The 26,074-nt window shown below is 42.1% G+C and overlaps 1 protein-coding gene across 2 annotated transcripts; it reads left to right on the forward strand.

Annotated features, from left to right (window-relative positions):
- Positions 1-1,782: 1,782 nt before the first annotated feature.
- On the forward strand, positions 1,783-26,074 carry STEEP1 (STING1 ER exit protein 1). 2 transcript variants are annotated; one of them, XR_009450461.1, is made up of 8 exons: positions 1,783-1,978; positions 8,668-8,785; positions 19,082-19,123; positions 21,903-22,041; positions 22,832-22,921; positions 23,512-23,604; positions 25,219-25,390; positions 25,442-26,074. XR_009450461.1 is itself a non-coding variant. In XM_059678538.1 (7 exons), exons 1-7 carry the CDS (start codon positions 1,855-1,857, stop codon positions 25,279-25,281), a joined length of 669 nt encoding a protein of 222 aa, XP_059534521.1. In that variant the 5' UTR covers positions 1,783-1,854; the 3' UTR covers positions 25,282-26,073. The 2 variants fall into 2 exon arrangements, 1 of the variants encoding a protein (XP_059534521.1); XM_059678538.1 differs by having other exon boundaries at positions 25,219-26,073.

The following is a 26,074-nucleotide window of genomic DNA, read 5'->3' on the forward strand; positions in this document are numbered from 1 at the left end:
ATTTTGATTATTGAAGTTATTTAATGTAAACTGTTTCAATGTCCTTATTCTGGATGGCTCTAGGACAGGGATGGCGAACCTATGACACGCGTGTCAGAGGTGACACGCAAACTCATTTTTTTGGTTGATTTTTCTTTGTTAAATGGCATTTAAATATATAAAATAAATATCAAAAATATAAGTCTTTGTTTTACTATGGTTGCAAATATCAAAAAATTTCTATATGTGACACGGCACCAGAGTTAAGTTAGGGTTTTTCAAAATGCGGACACGCCGAGCTCAAAAGGTTCGCCATCACTGCTCTAGGATCTGTCCTCCACAAAAAGCATTCTGGGAGAGTTTCTGGGTTGGGGAAAAGAAATAGTGGAAGGTGTTCGCTTACACCTGTGGCAAACAGGATCATTAAGATGCCTCTATTTGCAAATCGTTTATATGGTTACGGTCTAGTAACCAGAATATATAACAATTCGTACAATTCAACAATAAAATGACAACCCAATTAAAAATGGGCAAAAGATTTGAGTAGACATTTCTCCAATAAATGACCAATACATGTAAAAAGGTACTCAACATCATTAGCCATCAGGGAAAGGGAAGTCAAAACCACAGTGAGATACCACTTCACACCCACCAGGATAGCCATGATAAAAAAGATAGGCAAATATAATCATTGGTGAGGACGTGAAGAAATCAGAAGCCCCTCCCCCCTTGGATTCCTGATGGGAATGGTAAAGGCACTTTGGAAAACACTCTTGGCAGTTCCTCAGAAGGTTAAACATCAAGTTACCATATGATCCAGCAAATCCACTCCTAATCATACACCAAAGAGAACTAAAAACATGTCCTCACAAAAACTTTGTACACCAATGTTCATAGTAGCATTAGTCATTATATCCAAAAAGTAGAAACCACCCAAATATTCATAACTGATGAATGAATAATCAAAATATACTATATCCATACAAGAAAATATTATGTAGCTATAAAAAGGAATGAAGTTCCTTTTTACTGATTCATTACTACTTTTTATTAATCCACACTACAACATGTATGGACCTTGAAAATGTTAAGTGAAAGAAGCCAGTCACCAACTACCACATATTGTATTATTTAATTCATATGAAACGTGCAGACGAGGCAAATTCATAGAGACAGAAAGTAAATTAGGGATTGGCAGGGCTTGGAAAGAGGTGGGGAGTGACTGCTAACCATACAGGATTTCTTTTGGGGATGATGAAAATTTCCTGAAGTTAGATAGTAGTAGTGGTTGTACAACTTTGTGAATATATTTAAAAACTATTGAATTATACATTTTAAGAGGGTTATTTTATGTTATGTGAATTATATCTCAGCTTTAAAAAGTCTCATCCTGAATATTGCCATTAAAATCATAGAGGCACAGACGGGAGCGGGCTGGAAGAGGTTAATGGGGGGAAAAGGAGGACCTATGTGATACTTTCAATAATAAAGATTAAAAAAATAAAATCAAAGAAAAAATCATAGAGGCACACCTAAAATCTGTATTATGCATATTGTGTAAATATAGTCCTTCGTTTTATATATGCATGTACATGCATATACATACATGTATAGAAATATAAATAAATAATTTAAAGAATATTAAGGGTGTCCCAAGCAAAGCAGTCCCATCTAACAGGCAAGGAAATGGAGCTTCTGAGCAGCTCTGGACGATCCCCCCACAGCATCTTAGCCTAATGGGACAGCCCGGAAGTTCACATGACTATTACTGACACATAATTAGCGTGACTGTAAGGGAAAGGCTCAACGCGCGCGTCTCTGACGTAATTTATGCGCGACTCTTGTTTTCGGTGAGTTTGAGGGTTTTTCTGAACTATGCCTAAAGTTGTGTCCCGATCTGTTGTCTGCTCCGACACCCGGGACCGGGAGGAATATGACGACGGCGAGAAGCCCCTCCATGTCTACTACTGTCTGTGCGGCCAGATGGTTCTGGTGCTGGGTGAGTAGTGGGGAACTGGCGCACGCGGAGGGGGGAGGGGGAGGCTCTGTGAGGAGCAAAACTTACGGTTCTCAAGTGTGATTTTTCTTCTGGCTGTGATCTGGAGCCAAGTCTCTATGAAGATTGGTAGGCTTTCCCTCTGCACTAAAATCTTCCCTATACATCCCTGCCCCGGAAGGCAGCTTTCCTGTTTTTTGTTTGCGTCCAAACCTCCCTGAAAACTAATTACTCTTTCAGAAAAAGATACACTGTATCTTCTCCTCTCACTTCGCCGCCTGATGCAATAATAGCTCTTAGGTGAAAATGCAAAGCGAACCCTTCCTTGATCCAACATTCTCCTCCAGCTATAACCCCATTTCTTTGCTTTTTTAACACTAGATTGCCCAAGGAAGTCATTTTGACTGCTTTTTAATTTCAATTAGAAAAACAATTATGTATATAAAGACACAATGTCTTAGAATTTTGTGACTTTTTGTACAACATATAAATGCGTTTATTAATAATTGTAGTTACCTCCCCCTCCTTCATTTCCTGTATATATATATATATATATATATATATATATATATATTATACCTATATTGCCCAAAAGCAGTCATTTTGACTGCTTGGGAAATTTTAGACTCTTATTATTGAATTGAGTAAATTTCTTATATGACCAATTCAGCTCTGTATTGAAATAACAGTTTTCATTTTTTTTCGATTACCGTCTCATGATAACATACAAGTACATGATAAATTGTCGATACTTGATAAGTTGCAGTTGCTCACTAAGCTAAACTAGTACTTGTTATTCGAATCTTTATGCAGTGATACTTGTTCTAATAAGTTGTTTATTTTATTTCTTTTGCGCCCTAAATTCATGAAAGAAATGTCGAATAGAAATGAGTTATTGGAAAAGCTAAGGAACATAAGTGAAGAGTGCTCCGATATTATTCTTTCACGATGCAGTCATTTTGACTGCTTTTGGGCAATATAGGTATATACTAAGTTTCAGTCTTTCTAGTGTTAAAATAGCAAAACTTCTAAAAAGAGTTGCTTATATTGGCTGTTTCTGCAACCTCACTTCCCACTTGACCTCACTTCAGACATCCCACCTCACCATCTAAACCATATTTGTCAAAGTTAATAAATGAACATAGTACCAGTTCCAGTGGTCAGTCAACGGTCATTTTAGTCCCCATCTCAGCAGCATTTGACAGATTTGAGCACTCTATCCTCCTTGAAACACTTTATTTGCTTCCAAGACTCTACACTCTCCTGATTTTCCTCCTATCTCGATTTTTTTCCCCTCTTCTGAGTGTCTGGTTCTTTTTTTCTGTCTCATACTTTGGCCTTGCAAGGCCCTGGGGCTCAGTCCTCTGACCTGTTCTCAATCTGTACTCACTCCCTAAGTGATCTCAACCATTCCCGAGCTTTAAATACCATATATACGCTTATGACTCCCAAATGTTCATCTTTAACCTGCACTTCTCCTCAAACTCCACCTGCCAATTTTATGTCTCTATTCGGATGTCTAAAGAGCCTTCCAAAGATATCATTGACTTCTGATGCCCTACTCCATGCTCTTCACTGTTCCCCTCAGTCTTCCTTATTGCAAACAGTGGTACCACTATTCACTCAGTATCTCAGAATCATTTTGTTGTTGTTGTTAATCCTCACCCAAGGATATTTTTCCATTGATTTTTAGAGAGTGGAAGGGAGGGGGAGAGACAGAGAGAAAGAAACATCAAGAATCAATGTGAGAGAGACACATGGATTGGTTGCCTCCCACATGTACCCTGACCAGGGCCAGGGATGGAGCCTGCAGCTGAGGTATGTGCCCCTGACTGGAATTGAACCTGGGACCCTTCAGTGTGCGGGTCGACTCTATCCACTGAGCCAAATTGGCTGGGGCTCTTTTTTTTTTTATCCTCATCTGAGGATATGTTTTCATTGATTTTTAGAGAGAGAGAGAAGGGGGAAGGAGGGGCAGGAGGGAGGGAGGGAGAGAGAGAGAGAGAGAGAGAGAGAGAGAGAGAGAGAGAGAGAGAGAACATGAACCATGGATAGGGTGCCTCCCATACATGCCCTTACGGGATCAAACCTGAAACCTGGTGTACAGGACAATGTTCCAACCAACTGAACCACCAGGATAGGGCTCAGACTCATTCTTGAAATCTCTCTCTCTTTTGGCTGAGTACAGTGAACTTTATTGATGCGTGACAAGGTAGGGCTCCCTAAGCCCCTCCCTTTCTTCAGGGGTGTGGGATAGAAACTGTGGAGATCAAATTTTCAATGTGTTGGGGGATTGATTTGGGGCAAGGACTCCCCACCAGCTGAGGGCCTCTGCTTTCACTGAGGCTGGTGGTCCAGGGGGCTCTTACTGCTTGGAGGCCATGTGGACCATAAGGTCCACCATTCTGTTGCTGTAGCCAAATTCATTGTCATACCAGGAAACAATCCTGACAAAGTGGTCATTGAGGGCAATGCCAGCACCAGCATTGAAGATGGAGGAGTGGGTGTCACTATTAAAGTTGCAGGAGACAGACAACCTGGTCCTCAGTATAGCCCACGATGTCCTTGAGGGGGCCCTCTGACACCTGATGATACCTTTTTTTTTTATTTACAGATTTTTTAAAAATTTATTTTCCCTTTATTGATTAAGATATTACAAATGTGGCCCTGACCGGTTTGGCTCAGTAGAGCACGGGCCTGTGGACTGAAAGGTTCCAGATTCGATTCTGGTCAAGGGCATGTGCCTTGGTTGCGGGCACATCCCCAGTAGGAAGTGTGCAGGAGGCAGCTGATCGATGTTTCTAACTCTCTATCTCTCTCTCTTCCTCTCTGTAAAAAAATCAATAAAATATATATAAAAAGATATTACAAATGTGTCCTTATCCCCCCAATGTCCTCTCTTCCCCCCCCATCCTGCCCTCACCCTCACCCCCTGTTGTCCACATCCATCGCTTATGCTTATATGCATGCGTACAAGTCCTTTGTTTGATCTCTCCCCCTCACTCCCACCCTCCCCTATCTTCCCTCTGAGGTTTGAGCATCTGATCGATGCTTCTCTGTCTCTACATCTGTTTTTGTTCATCGGTTTATGTTGTTCATTATAATCCACAAATGAGTGAGAGCATGTGATATTTATCTTTCTCTGACTGGCTTATTTCACTTAGCATAATGCTCTCTGATGATACCTTTTTGATATCATATTTGGCAGCTTTCTCCAGATGGCAGCTCAGATCCACAACTGACACATTAGGGGTCGGGTATGGAGACTGCCCCTGAGCCAGCTTCAAATCAGGTGAGGCAGAAGGAGCCGGCTCAGGGGCAGTCTCCATACCTGCAGGCCTGTGTCTGTTGCCCAGTAGGATGCAAGGTACCTTCTTATTTCTGAGCAGAGTGCCTGGAAGGGTGTCCCTGCAGTGTGTGGAAGAAAGAGCAGAGGGCACCAATCCTAGCATTACCCCTTTTGATGTTGGCAGGATCTTGCCCCTAGAAGATGGAGAGGGACTTCCCATTGATGACAAGCTTCCCATTCTCAGCCTTGACTGTGCCTTTGAACTTGCCGTGAATAGAATTAGGAGCATGTAGACCATGTAGTTGAGGTCAATGAAGGTGTCATTGATGGGAACAATATCCACTTTGCCAGAGTTAAAAACAGCTCTTCTGACCAGGTATCCAGTACAGCCAAATCTGTTCATTCTGACCTCCACCATTATGTCTCAGGGTTGTGGCTGGCACTGTGCAGGAAGACATGGCCATCTGATGAATAGGAGGAGCAGAGAGACAGATTCTCCCTTTCTTAAACCTTACACCCATCCAGTTCATCAACAAATTTGGCAGGTGCTTCCTTGAAAAGCTATCTAGAATCTGACTACTTATCACCTCCATTTCTACCACTGAAGTCCAAGCCACCATCATCCCTCACCTGGATTGCTACATTAGTCTCTTGCTCTCTACTTTGTCCCCAGTGGTGTATTTTCTACACAGAAGCCAGAGTCCTGTTTCAAACCGGTGTTTCCCTATAACACGGAGAATAAAACCAAAGTCCATTCAAAGACCATGCACGATCAGACCCACAGCTACCTCTCGGATTTCATCTCATAACATTCTTCCCCTTGCTCACTGCACTCCAGCCACAGTGATGTTTCTGCGTCATGTCAAAATGTTCCTGCCCCCAGGCAGGCCTTTGGGATTGGTATTTAGTCTGTCTCCACCACTCTTCCCTCAGTGCTTCCTTACTTTATTCAGGTCTCTGCTAAAATGTCACTTTCTTAGAAAACTTTTCTCTGGCTACCTTATGTAAAATAGTACCCCTGTCACTCTTTGTCCTCTTACCCTGACTGATTTTTCTTTTCTTTTTTTCTTTTCTTTTTTCTGGGGATGGAGGGGAAGGGAAAGAGAGGCGGTGGTGAGAGGTGGAGGGAAGGAGGAGAAGAGGGGGAGAAGGGAAGAGAGGGAGGGGGAGAGGGAGAGAGTGGGAGAGAAGGAGGGAGAGAGGGCAAGGGAGCCTGCCTGATTTTTCTTGGTAGCACTTAACACTTTCTGAGATCACTGTTCCTCCTCTTAATATTCTGTCTAAATTTTTTAAAAAATATATTTTATTGATTTTTTTTTTACAGAGAAGAAGGGAGAGGGATAGAGAGTTTGAAACATTGATGAGAGAGAAACATCCATCAGCTGCCTTTTGCACACCCCCTCCTGGGGTTGTGCCCGCAACCAAGGTACATGCCCTTGACCAGAATCGAACCTGGGACCCTTCAGTCCGCAGGCCGACGCTCTATCCACTGAGCCAAACCGGTTAGGGCTCTCTAAATTTTTTATTAGCACTTATCATTCTCCAAGATCATATTATATAATTATTATTTTTAAGTTTTCTGCCTCCGCTAGACTAAATTAATCAGGTGCACACTTTGTCTGCTTTGCTCTTTACTGAATCCCCAGCATAGTGTTGGAACTGTGCCTGAGTATATAGAGGAACCTCACATATTTATTGAATAAATGAATTCTCTTTTGATCACCTAGAGTTGGGTCTGAATTCTTGTTCTGCTTCTTATTAAATATGTGGCATATCTTTTATCCTTTCTAAACCTCAAGTCCCTCATCTCCTTATTTTTTAAAAATACATTTTTATTCATTTCAGAGAGGAAGGGAGAGGGAGAGAGATGAAAACATCAGTGATGAGAGAGATGGGCTGCCTCCTGCACGGTCTGTGGGAAACTAGGGTTAAGCCTCGGACTGACCTGCTGGCAAAGTCACAAACAATTCCCAGCTTAGAGGGCACAGTCCTCTTAGCATAATTAGGCTTGACCTTATAACACTCCCTAGATCTTATCTGGGAAGCTAAGGGGCTGAGGAAGTGCAGGAAGTATAACCATGGTGTAAACAAGTGAAACTCACAAGAAAAGTGTAACTTTGGTAACCACTACCTTGTTTACCGCTCACTATAAAAGCTTGGTGAGGCCTGAGCACGGTGGAAGTCCTTCCTCTTGAGTTGGACCTGCAGCCTGGTCCCCCAATATTCCCAAATTACCTCCTGTCTTTCCTTTTTCATTTGTTGTGCGGCTCCTCTTCCAGACCCGAACCCTGAACCACGCAGGACGTGGAGGGGAACACTTACGACAACGGTCCCTATTGGGGGTCGAGCCTATAACCTGGGCATGTGCCCTGACCGAGAGTAGAATCATGACCTCCTAGTTCAGGGGTGGGCAAACATTTTGACTCGAGGGCCACACTGGGTTCTTAAACTGGACCGGAGGGCCGGAACAAAAGCATGGATGGAGTGTTTGTGTGAACTAATATAAATTCAAAGTAACCATCATCACATAAAAGGGTACGGTCTTTTTTTTTAATAGTTTTATTCATTTCAAACGGGCCAGATCCGGCCCGCGGGCCGTAGTTTGCCCACGGCTGTCCTAGTTCATAGGTCGACACTCAACCACTGAGTCACACTGGCCAAGCTCAAGTTCCTCATCTTTAAACTAGGAATACTAAAATATCTACTCTAACAGGTCAATGTGAGTAGCAATGAGCTATCGCGCAAACTGCCTGGTCGTCTCTCACTGGCCTCTCCACCTCCTCTGTTAATCTCAATTCACTCTGATCACTTGACTTCTCTGTGATCCTTTAGGTACTTAATTGGCATTATATCAATTTTCCATCTGCTTTATAACTGTACATAATTTATTTACTGTGTGTTTTTGTATTAAAACTTCCCTAACTGGGCTGGGTCATTTGCATACTATATATAGCATACCACCGACCCTCTCTATCCTTTTCTAAGCACTTATCCACTTTTCCCAATGCTTTCTTCATAGGCATTGGAGTATGCTTGATTATTTCTTCTGATTCTAATGCATTATAACACAAACCAACTGTACCATGATGCTTGAATCACAGAAATATCAGAAAACTTGAATTGTAGTGCTGGGAAAGACTTTTGAGATAATACAATCTATTCATCCTTCAAATAAAGTAAAAGACCCCAAAAAGAAGAAGTGACCTGCCAAAGATCACCAGGGTAGTAACAGCACAGGGACTGAAATCCAGGTCTCCTGATACCAAGTCATTTTTAGTTTGAAAATTCAATAATAGGCTTCAATAAGCATAGTAATTATAGTAAAAATTACACTGAAAACTTCTGATTGCCTCAGGGTATTTTCCAGTGACTCTACTGACCAAATCTTTCTTCATTACTTCAGACTGTCAGCTGGAGAAATTGCCCATGAGGCCCCGGGATAGGTCCCGGGTGATTGATGCTGCCAAACATGCCCACAAGTTTTGTAACACAGAAGACGAGGAAACTATGTATCTTCGCAGGTAAGAGGTCAATGTTCTCTGTCTAGGATTTCCTTATTGTGTTGGGGTCTAGGTCGGAGGACTACAAATACCCCATCTAGCGTTGAACAGGTCTTTTGGGCCCAATACATTGATGTTTGTGGTAGATCTCTAATTTCTGTTAATGCAACAGCAGCTCTATTGTGTTTTGTTGAAATGGTGCTGAGATGTGATTCTTTTGCCATTTGAGAGCTGTATATATTTTTTTGCAAGTAGAATGAGTTCATTTAACCTGTAATCTCTTGGAGCATACTATGTGCAGGCACTGACCTTGGGACTGTGTCTATGAGGATTAATCAAGTACCATCCTAACCATTAAAGAGCTCATGGCTCAGCAAGGAAACAGGCTACCTATTGTGATATGATAAAATATTGGTATGGTGAACAAAAGGCTACAGAAAAACACAAAGGAGTGGCTCGTCCTGCCTGAATGGTGGTCAGGAAAGGTAGAAGTAGATGGTGGCATTTGTGTTTGGCCTTGAACTAGGATTTTACAAAGTAGACGAGGTAAATGAGGAACATTCCAAATGGAGGGAATATGGAATCATTAAAAGCATCAAATTAAAACATCAAATATGTGTGCTTGGGAAATCTGAGTAGTCCTTTGTGTCTAGAGCAGCCGTGGGCAAACTACGGCCCGTGGGCTGGATCCGGCCCGTTTGAAATGAATAAAACTAAAAAAAAAAAAAAAGACTGTACCCTTTTATGTGATGATGTTTACTTTGAATTTATATTAGTTCACACAAACACTCCATCCATGCTTTTGTTCCGGCCCTCCGGTCCAGTTTAAGAACCCATTGTGGCCCTCGAGTCAAAAAGTTTGCCCACCCCTGGGCTAGAGCCTAGGTCACTCTACAGGAAGGGGTTCATGCCTCCTGGGGGTGAGGACAATAAAATGCTGAAGCAGACAAGTTTGGACCTTATCTGCAGGCAATAACCATCTCCTTTTTTATCTTTTATTTATTCTATTTAAAAATATATATTTGTATTGATTTCAGAGAGGTACGGAGAGGGAGAGAGAGAGAAACATCAATGATGAGAGAGAATCATTGATTGGTTGCCTCCTGCACACCCTCTATGGGGGATCAAGCCTGTAACCCAGGCATGTGCCCTGACCAGGAATCAAACCGTGACCTCCTGTTATAAGTCAACGCTCAATCACTGAGCCATGCCAGCTGAGCACCATCTCCTTTTTTAAGCAGAGAAGTGACATGGTTAGATCTGTTTTAAGTATGGGAGTCCTTGATATATATGGGTAATTGAAACTTGGGGAGGGATAAAATTACATAGAAAGATTGTGGAGCAAGAAGAAGAGAGGACTAAAGGTACAATCGGGGAAACACTGACATTTAAAAAACAGACATCATCATTGGAACACAACCAGAAGAACCTGATGATGTGGAAAACAGGAGAGGACAGAGTTTCAAGAAGTGTGTGTAGGGAGGGAGGGTGGTCATCAACAGGTGCCACCGAGAGGTCAATCTTAGGGAATTAAAAAGTCCGTCATTTCATTTAGCAAATATTTCATTTATTGATCTACCATGTGCCAGGTGCTGACCTAGAAACCTGGGATATCCTAGTATATTAATGTGCTAAACTGGATAGCTTAAAACCACAGAAATGAATTGTCTCACAGTTCTGGAGGCTAGAAGTCTAAAATTAAGGTGTCAGCAGAGCCATGCTCTCTCAGAAGGTCTAGGGGAGGATCCTTCCTTGCCCCTTCCTAGCTTCTGGTGTTTGCTAGCCATACTTCTCATTTCTTGGCTTGTAAATGCATCACTCTCATATCTGTTTGCATCATCATATGGCTTTTTTGTGTGCCTCTGTCCCTATGTTTCTTCTCTTATAAGGAAACCAATCACATTGGATTAAGGGCACATTCTACTCATCTACATGACCTCATCTTAACTAATTATATCTGCAACACCCTCTTTTCAAATAAGGCCATATTCTGAGGTTTCTGGAAGAACATTACTTTTTAAGGGGCATTATCCAACCCAGTACAACCAGTAGACAAGCAAAGAACCCTGCCCTTATGGAGCTTAAGTTCTAGTGTTGTACTAGAAAAAACTACAGGCTGGCATCTAGCTATGTTTATTTAAGAAACCAAACTACTATCAGCCCGAACTAATGAAAAAAGTTAGAAACCACTGCTAGGTGACATTCAGTAGCAAATCAAGCATCAAGCACCACTGTGACAACTGGGTTTCCAGAACTGTGCAGTTGAAGAAAATTTTGGTCATATTCAAGATACAACCAGGGCCACAAATTATAATAAAACTTATGATAGTCACAAAGGGAGGCCCTCCAGAAAATAGTGGGGAAATACTTCATATGGTACATAGAAAGGTTTATAAGTAACATGCCCTATCTAAAGCCAATCCATTCTCTTGTGCTTTTTCTCCCTCCATTAATCTTTGTTTAGGTTTCTGATTTTGAAAATTATTAACTATCTTAAGGATGAATAAATTATTAATGATAAATTTATATAACATTACATATGTAATATAGTATATTATAATTATACATTACTATGTAGTAGTATTATATACTAGGGGCCCGGTGCACGAAATTCGTGCACTGGGTGTGTGTGTGTGTGTGTGTGTGTGGGGGGGGGAGTGTCCCTCAGCCCAGCCTGCCCCCTCTCACATACTGGGAGCCCTCAGGCGTTGACCCCCATCACCCTCCAATCGCAGGATCGGCCCCTTGCCCAGGCCTGACGCCTCCGCCAGAGGTGTCAGGCTTGGACAGGGGACCCCCATCTCCCCCCGATCACTGGCTCTGGCCCCCACCCAGGCCTGAGGCCTCTGGCCCAGGAATCATGCCTGGGCAGGGGACCCCCATCTCCCTCTGATCGCTTGCCCCACCCCCCGCCCAAGCCTGACGCCTATGACCCAGGCTTCAGGCCTGGGCTAGGGGACCATCATATCCCCCCAATCCCCGGCTCCGCCCCCCGCCCAGGCCTGATGCCTCGGCCAGAGGAGTTGACCCTCATCACCCTCCGATCACCAATCACCGGATCGGTCCCTTGACCAGGCCTGAGGCCTCTGGCAGAGGTGTCAGGCCTGGGAAGGGGACCCCCAGCTCCCCGCGGTTGCAGGCTCCGCCCCTGCCCAGGCCTAACGCCTCTGGCCTAGGCGTCCGGCCCGGGCAGCGGGGACCCGCAGTGGCAGCGGCCCCGCATCGTGGGCTTTGCTTTAGGCCCAGGCAAGGGACCCCTAGCTCCTGGGACTGCCAGCTTCGACCATGCCCAGCTCCCATCGCTGGCTCCACCCCTACTTCCTGCTATCACTGGCCAGGGCGGAAAAGGCACCTGATTCTCCGATCATGGCTGGCGGGCAGGGCAAAGGCGGCCCCAGAGCCGCCTTTGCCCTGCCCCCCAGCTCTTAGCTCCCCCCTGGGTTTCCAATCACTGTCAGTGGCAGGGGGCTTCTTCCTGCTTTCCCTTTTGCCTCCCTGCATTGTGCCTACATATGCAAATTAACTGCAATCTTTGTTGGTGGTTAACCGCCATCTTAGTTGGCAGTTAATTTGCATATCGCCCTGATTAGCCAATGAAAAGGGTAGCGGTCGTACGCCAATTACCATGTTTCTCTTTTATTAGTGTAGATATATATTGATTTCAGAGAGGAAGGGAGAGGGGGAGAGAGATAGAAACATCAGTGATGACAGAATCATTGATTGGCTGCCACCTGCAGACCCCCCATTGGGGATGGAGCCTGCAACCCGGGGATGTGCCCTGACTGGGAATCTAACCCTAACCTCCTGGTTCATAGGTTAACATTCAACCACTGAGCCACACTGGCTGGACTCCTTTGACATTGTTCCCTAGTCCTCTCTTTCCCTTATCTAGCACTCCCCCAGTTACAAATCAGTGGGTGAGTTTCTGTCTGTATCTTTGTTGCTTGTGCCTCCCTTGATGCTGTCTCCTTCCTTGATTTTTGTGAAATTGCTTTGGTGGTGGTTCTATTTCTTTGCCTTTATAGGTCTTCTGTATTCTTCCTGCCCCTTAAATGTTGGTCTTCCCAGGGCTCTGACCTTGATTTTCTCCCCTTTCTCTTTATACTGTCCTTGGACATTCTCACCACCTTTTGTGGCACCAGTTACATTTATATGTTGAGGACTCACAAAATCTAGATTTGCCTACGATTTTCTCCTGTGCCTAGAACTGTACATCTGCTTACTCTACCTCCTCCCCTGATGTTCTACCTCAGATCCAACATGACTAAGGCCAAACTCATTATTTCTCTAATGTGGAAGATATTGCAGATTGGTTCACTCAGCACCACTCCAAATCTTCTCTCTTACCCTCCTAAATACTAGAGTCTATAAAGTTAGTACATATTCCAGTGTCGTCCCCCCCCAAAAAAACCCCTCTAATATCTGAATGTGACTTAGCTTTTGCCAAGTAAAAAGGATGGAAGTAGAAATTGTTGGGTGGGGCTTTCAAGGAAAACCTTTTCTTCTCTTATTTCTTCGTGCTATTTTGGAAAATGGACTTGATCATTGGAGCACCAGCAGCCATCCTGGGACTGGAAAAGAAAGGCCACAAGAATTGCACACCTCTTGCCATGCTATTCTTGGGTCTCAACCATTGCCAGGAGCCACCTTCCTCTCGGCTTCTTTTACATTAGAACAAACTCTTGTGTTGAAGCCACTGCAGTCAGGTCTCTGTAACTATCAACCAAACTCAATTTCTTCTTTTTTCTCCTCCTGTGATGATGCCTTTATTCATGCAGTGGCCCAAGGCAGAAATCTGGGAGCCTATCATCTTCTTCTCGTCCATCCCTGCCCCCACAATCCCCTGCACACATCCACTCACCATGTACTGTCTGTTTCACCTTGTAATCTCTCTTGTGGCTGCCTCCTCATGTTTGGCCCTGCTACCCTGCCATCGTTCTGGTACCCAACTTCACTTGCTTGGGCTGTTGAAGTGGCCTTTTACCTGGTCTTTGGCCTTTACTTTTACTGTCCTTCTGCCTGAATGATCTCAAATGCACATTATTTCAATCTTTCAGTGATTCTTCATGACCTACAGCAGTGCCTTTCAAACATTTTTTAAAATGAATCCTTTCTTCAAATTAAATTCTTACCCAAAAGTATAAATAATCAGGAAGCTGCTCTCTTTTGGTAGGAAGTGAGCCCAATGCATTAAGGACTCCTTCCCTTCCCCTATCTGATTTCATTTAGGGGTCATTGCGGAGCACAATTTAAAAAATTCTGGTTAGCAGGATAAAATCTAAGCCTGAAGATTTTAAGATCTCTGTGATATGGCCTTGGCCTGCCTGGTATGCCTTTGATTTTTTTTTTTAAACAACTGAGAAACATTTATCATCTCATATAGTTTCTGTGGGTCAGGAATTGAAGAGCAGCTTAGCTGGGTGGTTCTGGTCTCTCATGAGGCTGTGGTTAAGAGATTGACTATGGGTGCAGAAATTTGAAGTTTTTATTGGTGCTGGAGGCTCCACTTCCAAGGTGGCTCACTTGCATGATTGGCAGCTGAGTGCTAACTGTTGGGGAAAAGCCTGTTTCTCACCACAGGGATTGTCCATGGGCTGTTAGAATATCCTCAATGACGTGACAGCTGGCTTTCCACAGTGCGAGTAATCCCAGAGAAAGCAAGGCAGAAATCACAATGTCTTTTATGTTCAAGACTCAGAAGTCACAGACTATCATTTCTGCAGTGTCCTACTGGTGTCACAGGTCGGCCCTAGTCATTGTGGGAGGGGACAGTATAAGAGTGTCAATATGAGGGAGCAAGGATCATTGGGGGCCACCTTAGAGGCTATCTGCCACAACCAGGGAAAATGTTTTGTTTAGTTTTCAGCCTTCCCTATCACATATATTCCTAGAGATTAAAAATAGGAAAGCCCTAGCTGGTTTGGTTCAGTGGATAGAGTGCCAGCCTGGACTGAGGGGTCCCGGGTTCAATTCTGGTCAAGGGCACATGCCCGGGTTGCGGGCTCGATCCCCAGTGTGTGGTGTGTGAAGGCAGCCGATCAGTGATTCTCTCTCATCACTGATGTTTCTATCTCTCTCTCCCTCTTCCTTCCTCTCTGAAATCAATAAAAATATATTTTTTTAAAAATGGGAAAGACAACAAGGTTACTTTGTCTAAATATTCAGCTCATTTAATCACTTTTTAATAAAGCACTTAAAAGCCTTGTCTCATTTTTATACATATATATATATATATATATATATATATATATATATATATATACATACATACATACAGAGAGGAAGGGAGAGGGATAGAAAGTTAGAAACGTTGATGAGAGAGAAACATTGAACAGCTGCCTCCTGCACACCCCCTCCTGGGGATGTGCCTGCAACCCAGGTACATGCCCTTGATTGGAATCGAACCTGGGACCCTTCAGTCCGCAGGCCGATGCTCTATCCACTGAGCCAAACTGGTCAGGGCAAGCCTTGTCTCATTTACATTAGAGTCTCAATATCTGAAAAAGATAAACTTTTTGAGAGTAAGAACCCTGCCTTATACTTGATCAATTTTTATAAACTTGACAAAATCCAATTTGCCATAGGTATTTGAAAATAAACTCATTGGGAAATATATAGCCCCTTTTGTTTGATATTCCCGTGCTTTGAAAGCTCCAGCTTATAAGATTGGCTGACTTTAGATTCTAGAAGTCAGTTGCATGGTTAATATTTCCCTTCAGGCTTAGGTCGAATTTAGAATCCTAGTAGGAACCAGATGGGATACACAAAACAGGAAATATTGCCAGTGCCCTAGTTTAATGATGTTAGCAAATGGGGGCACATTTGGCATAAGTAATACTTGTAAGCAGAGAGGCAAAGTGTTGAAGGTGGAGATCACAGTCTTTGGCGTTCCACTTCAAGCAGCACCACTGTATCTTTTTTCATTCTGTGGGTTGTGTTTTCACTTTCTTGATGATATTCCTGGAAGCACAAATGTTTTTAATTTTAATCAAGTCCCATTTATCTATTCTATGATTGCTTGTGCTTTATTTAGATGTTCTATTTCTTTGCCAGTGAGTTTTGGTAGTTTGTATCATTCTTTTGTTCTAGGATTTGTCCATTCCATCTAGGTAATCTAATTTGTTGGTATACAATTGATCTTAAAATCTTTCTGTCTGTAAGATCTGTAGTATTCCTTTGGGTTTTTTAAGGCTAGTAACAGACTATTTGTAATTCTCTGAATAGTTTGCGTTTTCACATAGTATTCCCGCTGCCTGAAATACCATTTTCTATCAGGACTGTCAGCTTGAACATACCTCTTCATGAAGCCTTCCATGCTTGCTTCAGACAGATTGGTGCTCCGACCTCTGTGTTCCCATTAATTACACTGTATACATTCCTCCATTTAAGAACTTACCTCCATGATTATAATTATGCTCACTAAACTGAATTCTTAAAATAATTCAACCCATATTTATTGCATGTTTATTTTGTTTCTAGTATTTTGTTCAGCTCTGGGGATAGAATGGTGAGACAGACAGGCATGGTCTCCACTGATTTCTGATCTCATGGACCTTACAATCTCGTGGGATGACAGAAAAAATAAAGTATTTATGATTATGAAAGGTCATATGAATAAAACAAAGGGCTCATACAGAGAACTACATGAGAACCTCTTTAAAAAGGTGGTCAGGGAAGGCCTCTATGACTAGGTGATATTTGAACTGAGTCCAAAAAAGATGAGAATGGCACAGCTGTGGCACAGTAGTAAGAAGAGCATTCCAGGCAGAGAGAAGAGTATGTGTGAAAGGTCAGGTGGGAAAACACTTGTTGGTTCAAAGAACAGAAGGAAGACTGGCATGGCCGGTGCATAGTGAGAGAGGGAGGGAATGTGTGAGGATGAGGCAGGGGCCCAGTTGTGGGCCCAGTTGCTGCCTAGTAGGTCAAGGTAAGGAGTTTAGATTTTATTCTAGGTGTCTTGGGAAGCCACTCTTGACTACTTAGAGAATGATTTGGGGTGAGACAGTAGTAGAAGCAGATTCTAGAATAAGCATTCAGACTTATTTTACGTATGAATTTGGAATGGGAAAGGCCTCTCTCTCTCTCTCTCTCTCTCTCTCTCTCTCTCTATTTGGTCACACAAACATCTAAAATTTCTATGTGGGGGGAAAAGTCAGAGAGAAATGTAAAACTGGGTAAGAAATATTTGCAAGGGCCCTTAACATTTGCAAGTCTCCTTAGTATATAATAAAAAGACGACTCAATAGACAAAGGGTAGAGACTGATAGTTCACCCCCCCATACAAATGCCTATTAAATATATGAAAAGATGCCTAGCTTCACTCTTTTAAAAAAAAACAACTACAATTTATGAGATCACATTTTTCACATGCCAGATTGGCAGTGTACTTTAATAGCATACTGTGTTGGTGAGACTGTAGGGAAACAGGAACTCTCACATGGGTGGTGGGAGTGTAAATTGGTTCAACTTCTCTAGAGAGTAATTTGGCAGCATCTATCAGAATTTTAAGTGGATACACTTCTAGGAATTTATCCAACAAGTAAAAGACATTTTGGTTCATCCATACAAAGGCATACAGTACAGACCTTGTAAAGAATGAAGCATTTCTTTATCAATGATGGGGAAGGATCATATATATACTTTTTTATATGCTTTTATTGATTTTAGAGAGAGAGGGAGAGGGATAGAAACATTGATGAGAAACATCATTTATTGGCTGCTTCCTGCATGCCCCCAACTGGGGATCAAGCCCACAACCCAGGCATGTGCCCTGATGGGGAATCAAACTGGTGACTTCTTGGTTCATGGGTCGACGCTCAATCACTGAGCCATGCCAGCCAGTCTAGGCAACATTTTTAAGTCAATAAAGTGGTAGAGAACAATTTAAAATATTCTACACTTGTTTAAAAAGGCAAAGAAAAAATGTATTTTCTCTATGTACAAATAAGGATTCCTTGCTTGTATCATCTACTATCTCTGGGAGGAACAGAAAAAAACCAGAAACAGTATTTGCCTCCGGGAAAGAAAACTGTGAGTGGAGAATGGGTAGGGAGGATATTTACTTCTCATTTTATTCTCTGTATATACCATGTGTACATGTTGCCTATTAAAAATTTGAAACAAAGGGAGGGGGAGTGAGGAGACCAGTCAGGAAGCTGTGACCGTAGTCCAGGCAAGAGATACCAGTGGTCTGGGCTCAGATGGTGGTAGGAAGGTGGAGAAGAGAAGACAGGTTTAAGTTTTTTTATTTTTATTTTATTATTTTTAATATATTTTTATTGATTTCAGAGAGGAAGGGAGAGGGAGAGAGGTAGAAACATCAATGATGAGAGAGAATCATTAATCAGCTGCCTCCTGCATGCCCCACACTGGGGATAGAGCCTGCAACCTGGACATGCGCCCTGACCAGGAATTGAACTGTGACCTCCTGGTTCCTAGGTCGATCGATGCTCAACCACTGAGCCGTGCCGTCTGGGGTAAGATTTTTTTTAGATAAAATGGACAGGATTTGCTGATGCAGAGGTGTGGGAGATGAGGGGAAGCAAAGAATCAAGGATGATGAGTCCCAGGTTTCTGTTAAGTAACGGTGGGTGGAAGAATTGGTTATCTAGGGCTCTTGAGCCTGATGGCCTGGGCTTGAATTCAACCTGTTCTTCTTTCTAACTCTATGACCTTGGGCAAATTATGTAATTACTTTGAATTTAGGAGCCCTCATGTGTAAAATGGGAATGATAATGTGACCTACCTCACAGGTTTGTTGTAAGGATTAAATGAGCTAACACATGTACACTTTAGAGCAGCTGCCTGGCACATAGTAAAAGCTATACAAGTAGTTACCGCTATTGCTGTTCTTATTACTGCCACTGAGTTGCTGCTATGACTACAACTGCTTCTCCTCTTCTTCTGTCAGAGAAATGCCTGGCTCCTATCAGTAAATATTTGTGGAAGGAAGGAATGCTTTAAAATCAACACTTGTTTCATAACCAGTTGATCTATGAAATGAAAAAAATTTAAAGATAGTTTATCGATTTTTAAATAGAGGAAAGGAAGGGAGAGAGAGAAACATTGATGTGAGAGCACAACATCGGCCACCACTGGGGACCAAGTCCACAACCCCGGGCATTTGCCCTTTACTGGGAATTGAACGAGCAACCTCCCGGTACACAGAATGACGTCCAACCAACTGAACCATACTGGTCAGTGCGAAATGGAAAAATTTGAAAGGCCCTTTTAGCATTTGAAGAAATGAGATAGTGATGTTGGTAGGTTATGAGATTTGTTCATATCTTTCCTCTTTGACTTGTGTTTTTTGTGCAGGCCTGAAGGCATTGAACGGCAGTACAGGAAGAAGTGTGCAAAGTAAGTATCAACAGTGTGGATTTCTCTGAGCATAAGCAAGTAGTGACAACAATGTGTTAGGACCAGAATCGTTTGGATCCAATTCTCTGTTGTATCTTTATCCTTATAATCTCTACACAAATAACAATATGTTTCTCAAAGAGACCAGTCAGAGTTACATCTTTGACCAGCAGGCCACAAAAATAAGTTTTTTGTTTTTTTAAAAAAATATATTTTATTGATTTTTTACAGAGAGGAAGGGAGAGAGATAGACAGTTAGAAACATCGATGAGAGAAACATCGATCAACTGCCTCCTGCATACCCCATACTGGGGATGTGCCCACAACCCAGGTACATGCCCTTGACCGGAATTGAACCTGGGACCTTTCAGTCCACAGGCCGACGCTCTAGCCACTGAGCCAAACGGTTAGGGCAAAAATAAGTTTTTTCATATGATATAATTTTTTTAAGTTGAGGTGTAATTTATATATAATAAAATTTGCCCTTTCAAGTGTACCATTTGACAGAAGCATGCAATCATGTAGTGCCACCACTATCATGATACAGAACAGTCCAGGGCCCCATGTTCCCTTTGCAGTTAGTCCCTTTCCTCACCCCTCTCCCTGGGCAGTCACCAATCTGCCTTCTATTACTGTGGTTTTCGCCTTTTCTAAAAGTTTATGTAAGTTCTACAATATATGTTTTACTGTATACAATCTGTATCTTTTATATCTGGTTTCTTTCATGAAGCATAATGCTTTTGGGATTCATCCAAGTTGTTACGTATACCAGCAATCTGTTCTTCTTTATTGCTGAGTAGTAGTCCTTTGCACCAGCTTGTTTCACCACCCCTTTGTTGAAGGGCATTTGGGTTGTTAATGGTTTTGACTATTCCAAATAGAGCTGCTATGAACATTCTAGTATAAATCTTAGTGGGAACATGTGTTTTTCTCTTGAAGTGGTTTTGCTGGGTCGTATAGTAAATGTAATAGAGTAATTTAATCCAGGCCCATTTATAAAGCATGCTATAGGACCCCAGACCTCAGAAGTTTATTTAATACAATATAAATATATATATTTCCAGCTTTAGATTAATAGAACATTAAACAATAGTAAGTTTAATCTTGTTTCAGTAATCACAGGCATTTGTGAGCCGACCACTGCAGTGGAGCCTTTACACACTCTCTTGACACTGCAAAAACATAACAAAACAAAACTAGACAAACCCCCAAACTAGTTACCCAGACACCAGGGAAGAATAGCAGCAGTTTTGGCTGGAAAGTAATCAGTATCAGGAGCCAGGGTTCACCAGACTTGCCTGATGATAAGAATCGCTTGGGATTCTGAGAAAAAATGACAGATTCCAAGGCCACAACCCCCAGATTTGCTGAATCAGGATCTTCTGGGGATGTGGGGGTAGGCATCTGGTCAGCAATTTTATTTTATTTATTTATTTTTTTAATTTTAGAGAAATTTATCAATCATCATGAAAGAAAAAATATATTTCAAGTAAATTCTTCTAGAACGGTTTATATTGTGGAGGGAGCAGAGGTAATAAAGACAAGAGTGAAATAAGGAGAGCATCTCTCCCATCCTCCAGGTTGCCAATGTAATCAAACTAATAGGCCCAGTGCCTGAGGTGCTTACTGACAGGCTTAATTAGTCAGAACCCCAAATAACTTGTTACTTCTTCTTGCTCATGTTATTAACAGTAGATCGAAGAGTAGAAATTCTAGTCCAGGCAAACTCATAACATTTATATAGTTAAGACCTTTTCACAGGCTCCTGTCACATTTTTGACAAAGATTGTCTTAGTGACCATCTGCTTTTGCTCTCAGTGATGACCTGTGATAGCATCAGATCAATTGCCACCTACTAGATCAATTTATATAAGACCTGTCCTGCATATTCATAAAGCAAGATAATTCTTGTCACACATATGTGAAAGACTGCACCAGAAAATTAATCAGTGTAATGTCAATGGAAGACCCAATATCTATCTACTCTTTTTAAAAAAATCTTCAACAAGTTCTAAGTCCCATGAATTTTAAAATATGTACTTCATTTATTAATTTTTGGTTGTTAAATGGAGGATCTCAAAATTTCTTGAAAACCTGAAGTTTTCAGTTGCTAGAAAATAAATGTTTTTCTGTTACAGGAAACACTTTTTGCTACAATAAAGGAGTTAGACTGGATGGATGAGAATAAAATCTGATTGAATCAGATAAAGTCGAACAGAAAAATAGATCCTGGGCGCTATAAGAAACAAAGGTAGTTCAGATGTCTTAACTGTGCAGATCTGCTGGGGTCCAACCCCAGCAGGTCCAGGGGTCCCCAAAGATGTGGACGGAGTCGGCGAAGAAGGAATGACACAGAGACAGCATTCAGTTGATCAGCAGCCTGCCCAGGATCTCTAGCCAGGATCTCCAGCCAAGTTCTGTTCAGGATCTCCAGCGAAGTTCTGTTCAGGATCTCCAGCGAATCCTGGTTAGGATCTCCAGCCAGGTTCTGTGTCCATGTTCTCTTGCTAGGTTCTGTCTCCAGTTTCTGTCCAGGATCTTTTGCCATGTTCTCTCCAGCGAAGTTCTTCTGTCTCTAGGTTCTGTGTAGGTTCTGTGTCTAGGTCCTGATCAGCAATTTTAACAAGCACCCTCAGTGATGCTTAGTGAGTAGTTTTGGGAAACACTGGAAAGAGCGCACCATTAGTTTATGCCACAAATAAAAATATTCCTGAAATCTCAGCACACTTTGCAAATCTGGATTCTGAGGTCTCCCAAAGACTCACTCTCCTGTTCCCAGGTGTGGACTGCCACTCTTCTACCAGTCCCAGCCAAAGAATGCTCCCGTGACCTTCATTGTGGATGGAGCAGTAGTCAAGTTTGGCCAGGGTTTTGGCAAAACGAATATATATACGCAGAAGCAAGAGCCTCCTAAGAAGGTAATTGTCATTGAAAGAGACAGAGTGGTTAATATAGCTATGGATTTTGCCCTGGCTGGGTGGCTCAGTTGGTTGGAGTGTCATCTTGTACACCAAAGGGTGGCGGGCTGGATTCCTGGTCAGGGTACTCTCCTGGCGTGCGGGTTCGGTCCCTGTTCGGGCCTGTATGGGAAGCAACCAATCAATGTTTCTCTTTCTCATCAATATTTCTCTCCCTCTCACCCTTCCTCTAAAACAAAAACACAAACAAACAAATCCTTGGGTGAGGGTTAGAAAAATAATATATATATATAATATATGGCAATGGATTTAGCCCTAAATTTTAAATTAAGATTATATTGTGCAAGAAATTATCCTTTATGAAAGCATTCTTTATTAAGAGAACGCCATTTTTGTGCATAATATTGTGTGTTTTTTTCCTACAGCTGCCCTATGAGTAAAATTTGAAATTGTATTGTTTTTATTCACATTTATTTCCTTCCACATTTCTGCTTTTTCCAGTGAAAAAGATTACAAATGGACCGAATCAGGCTAATTTTTAAATATACTTTAAAAACCCTTGATGGAAAATGTTAGAAAAATGTAATGCAAATAAACACATTGGCACTTTTAGATAGGCCACCTTGTTTCAAAGAGGTGGGTGTCCACTCCCCAAAACTACATTCCCCAGCACCCAGATACATGTGCACCTGCATGTGCGCACACGCACACACACACACATGCACACACACACACACGGCTCACAGAGCCTCTTGCTGTATCTACACTGATTTCTCTTCTGCTACTCCAGGTGATGATGACCAAACGGACTAAAGACATGGGCAAGTTCAGCTCTGTCACTGTGTCTACTATTGATGAAGAGGAAGAGGAGATTGAAGCTGTAAGTGCTTCTGCTCTCAAGGGAATTGGATGGGGGGTATGGAAGGAAAGGGGCTCTAGAACTACAGCATCCCAGTAGCAGAATAATTAGAGTCTGCTCATAGACCTTGCTCTGCCAGTAAGCAACTGTGATGCCGGCTAGTTCCTGTGTCCCTGGATCCCCAGCACCATCTGTAAAATGAGAGCCAGGGAGTTGGACTAAATCAGTGATTTTTTAAAAAAAATATTGTGTTTTTGAGATGCCCTAGGGGGCAAATCCCTCATCCCTCTTCAGTTTAAATATTACAACGATTTCGGGTCCCTTCTAATCCAGCTCTGATGGTTTCTGAGTCTGCCCTTAGCAGTAGCAGCAATTACCTTTATGGTACTTCAGTATAATGATGTTTACAGAGGGAGAGATGTTATCTATTATTTTTTAATCGTTTCAGTTGAAACCTGAACTCTTCTGGATTACTGAAGAGTTGAAATGGAACAGCCATACCATTTCAGTGATAATTTCATAATTTGAATGGTATAAATTGCTACTTAAGGTCTCTGTTGTTCCTCATTGGTGTGACTACTGCTTTAAGGATGCTTCTTTTTTCCCCTCAGCGGGAAGTTGCTGACTCGTATGCACAGAATGCCAAAGTGATTGAAAAACAGTTGGAGCGCAAAGGCATGAGCAAAAGGCGGCTGCAAGAGCTGGTGAGTGGCATGTAGCAGCAAGGTGCTAGGCTGGACTATTTGGATCTCTTGGTTGGGAAGATCCTCTGGCAGTCAGGGAAATCTTTCACGAAGTCTGTCAGGGGTTACTAGTGTAGCCGGCTGCCAGGTGTTAACTCTGTCTGGGCTATGACTGTCGGTATGCCCTGCTCTGAGGTAGTGACCACAGGATCCAGGCTCTAAATGATAGTACCTGTTAGCTAGCCCTAAGTAGAATGATATTTTACTCTGCTACTTGTGGTCCAAGGTCAGGAGTTAGATCGGGGTTTATGGATGCTTTCCCAGGATGTAATGGCACACGGTAGTGTGCCATTGGTAGGACTGGGGTTGGGGCTGGTCATTGCTGCTTTAGTTTTTTAGGTTTTTACTAGAGGCCCGATGCACAAAATTCATGCAAGGGGCTCATTCCTCGCAGCCGCAGCGGCTTGCCTTAGCCCTCACAGCCGCGCTTGCCTTGGCCCTTGTAGCCCCGGCTTCGTCCAGAAGGTTGTCTGGCTGTACAGTCTAATTAGCATATTATGCTTTTATTATTATAGATTGATTTTTAGAGAGAGAATAAGGGAAAGAGAGATAGAAACATCGATGAGAGAAACATCGATCGGCTGCCTCCTGCACACCCCCTGCTGGGGATCGAGCCTGCAACCTGGGCATGTGCGCTGACTGGTAATCGAACCAGCCACCTCTTGGTGCATGGGTTGAAGCTCAACCACTGAGCCATATTGGCCAGGCTGGTCGTTGCTTCTTAAAGCCTTGGTACCACCACTAGTTTCTGTATTATTCATGGGCTCATCATAGAGCATGCACACCTATATATGATGGTGTCTCCATTTTTTTTCTTTTTGATAATAATTTACTTATATTTCTTTAAAATCAGATAGCACTTCATTGGTGCCTCATTAAAAGTTATACCAGTCTATCCTAATGACTATAGAGGATTTTTTGGTGACAGAGGTGGGTAGGTCTTGGTAGCTGCTTTACCTTGCCATGTGGTTTAAAGCAGTACTTATCAAATTTTCTGAGGTGAAGGCCAGTGCTTTATCTTTTTTAAATTTCCAATTTGCAAGAACAGATTTATAATTTATAAAATGCAATAAAATAAGTTTGCCTCGGCTCTTATTAAACTTTTTCATTTTATTATTATTCTGTCAAATGGTGATAAAAGTTTCTAAATGCTTATTCTCAATTTTTGTACATATCTTGCATGGACCAATAACAGACAGTTCATGGGCCACACAACATTAAGTAGCACTGTTCTAGAACAGTGTTCTTCTTTTGTTATGCCAAGAATAAGATACTAGTGAACCACGATATTGATTGATTTTCCTCGGCCCATTGGGGGTCCTGGGGCTGGGAGATATCTCTACGTTGATTATCATTGACTGCAGCCTTGTGTATTTACCCCATTTTGTTATACAGATATTATAATTTTCTGTGTGTGCCATAGCAGTTGCTAGAGATTCATAAGGACGTTAGAACCACTATTCTAGTTTGTATACTAAATGAGCATGGAGGGATACTGTTTGGGCAGTTAGAATAAGGAAGGAAAAGAAGAATTTCATGTCATGTATCCGTACATATGCTTTTCTTTCTCTCCAGGCTGAACTGGAAGCCAAGAAAGCAAAAATGAAGGGGACTTTGATTGACAACCAGTTCAAATGATCAGGACCTTTCTCTGAACCCAGACTAGAAACAAGCATGTAGACCAGAAGGCAAAAAAATTTTTTTCCTTTCATTTAATTTATTGGGGTGATTCTGGTTTACAAAATTATATAGGTTTCAGGTGTCCAATTCTATAACACATCATCTGTATATTGTATTGTATGGTCACCAACTGAAGTCAAGTCTCTGTCCATCACCACTGATCTCCCCTTTACCCTCCTCCACTTCCCCCCGCCCTCCTTCCCCTGGCAGTCACCACACTGTTGTCCATGTCCACGTGTAAAAGAACTTTTTATTGACTGCATGGACTGGCTCCTACCTTTATGCGCCAGCAAAAGGCTTTATGTTGCTTCCTACATTCAGTGAAGTCTTTGAGTCCATCTGACCTGCTTTCTAGAGGTGAATTTTAAAAATCTTTCTATACTATTATATGTGTCTTCTGTACTATATTTGTCCATTTGATGTAACTTATTTAGCTTGACAGAAAAAGTGGCATGGATGAGATTTTAAAGTTACAGTAAGTCAGATCCTTGTAGGTTACTCTGTCTCTCTTCCTAGACTGGCAGGTGTCACCATGGCTTGAATCTCTCCTACTGGGAGAGAAAATCCATAAAACGCCAGAATCTGCATAAAACTTCCTTTACTTCATATAAAAACAATCCCATTTACCATCGCACCAAAAAAATTAAGCTACCTAGGAATAAACTTAACTAAAGAGGTAAAAGACCTCTACTCAGAAAACTACAGGACGTTGAAAAAAGATATAGAGGAAGACATAAACAGATGGAAGAAC

The sequence above is a fragment of the Myotis daubentonii genome, chromosome X (genome assembly GCF_963259705.1).
Source record: "Myotis daubentonii chromosome X, mMyoDau2.1, whole genome shotgun sequence".
Classification (NCBI taxonomy): domain Eukaryota; kingdom Metazoa; phylum Chordata; class Mammalia; order Chiroptera; family Vespertilionidae; genus Myotis; species Myotis daubentonii.

Coding starts and splice junctions, on each gene's coding strand:
- STEEP1 (XM_059678538.1), top strand. CDS start 1,855: ATGCCTAAAGTTGTGTCCCGATCTGTTGTCTGCTCCGACACCCGGGAC. Junction 8,786..19,081: donor GAAACTATGTATCTTCGCAG/GTAAGAGGTCAA, acceptor TTTTTTGTGCAG/GCCTGAAGGCATTGAACGGC. Junction 22,042..22,831: donor AGCAAGAGCCTCCTAAGAAG/GTAATTGTCATT, acceptor CTGCTACTCCAG/GTGATGATGACCAAACGGAC.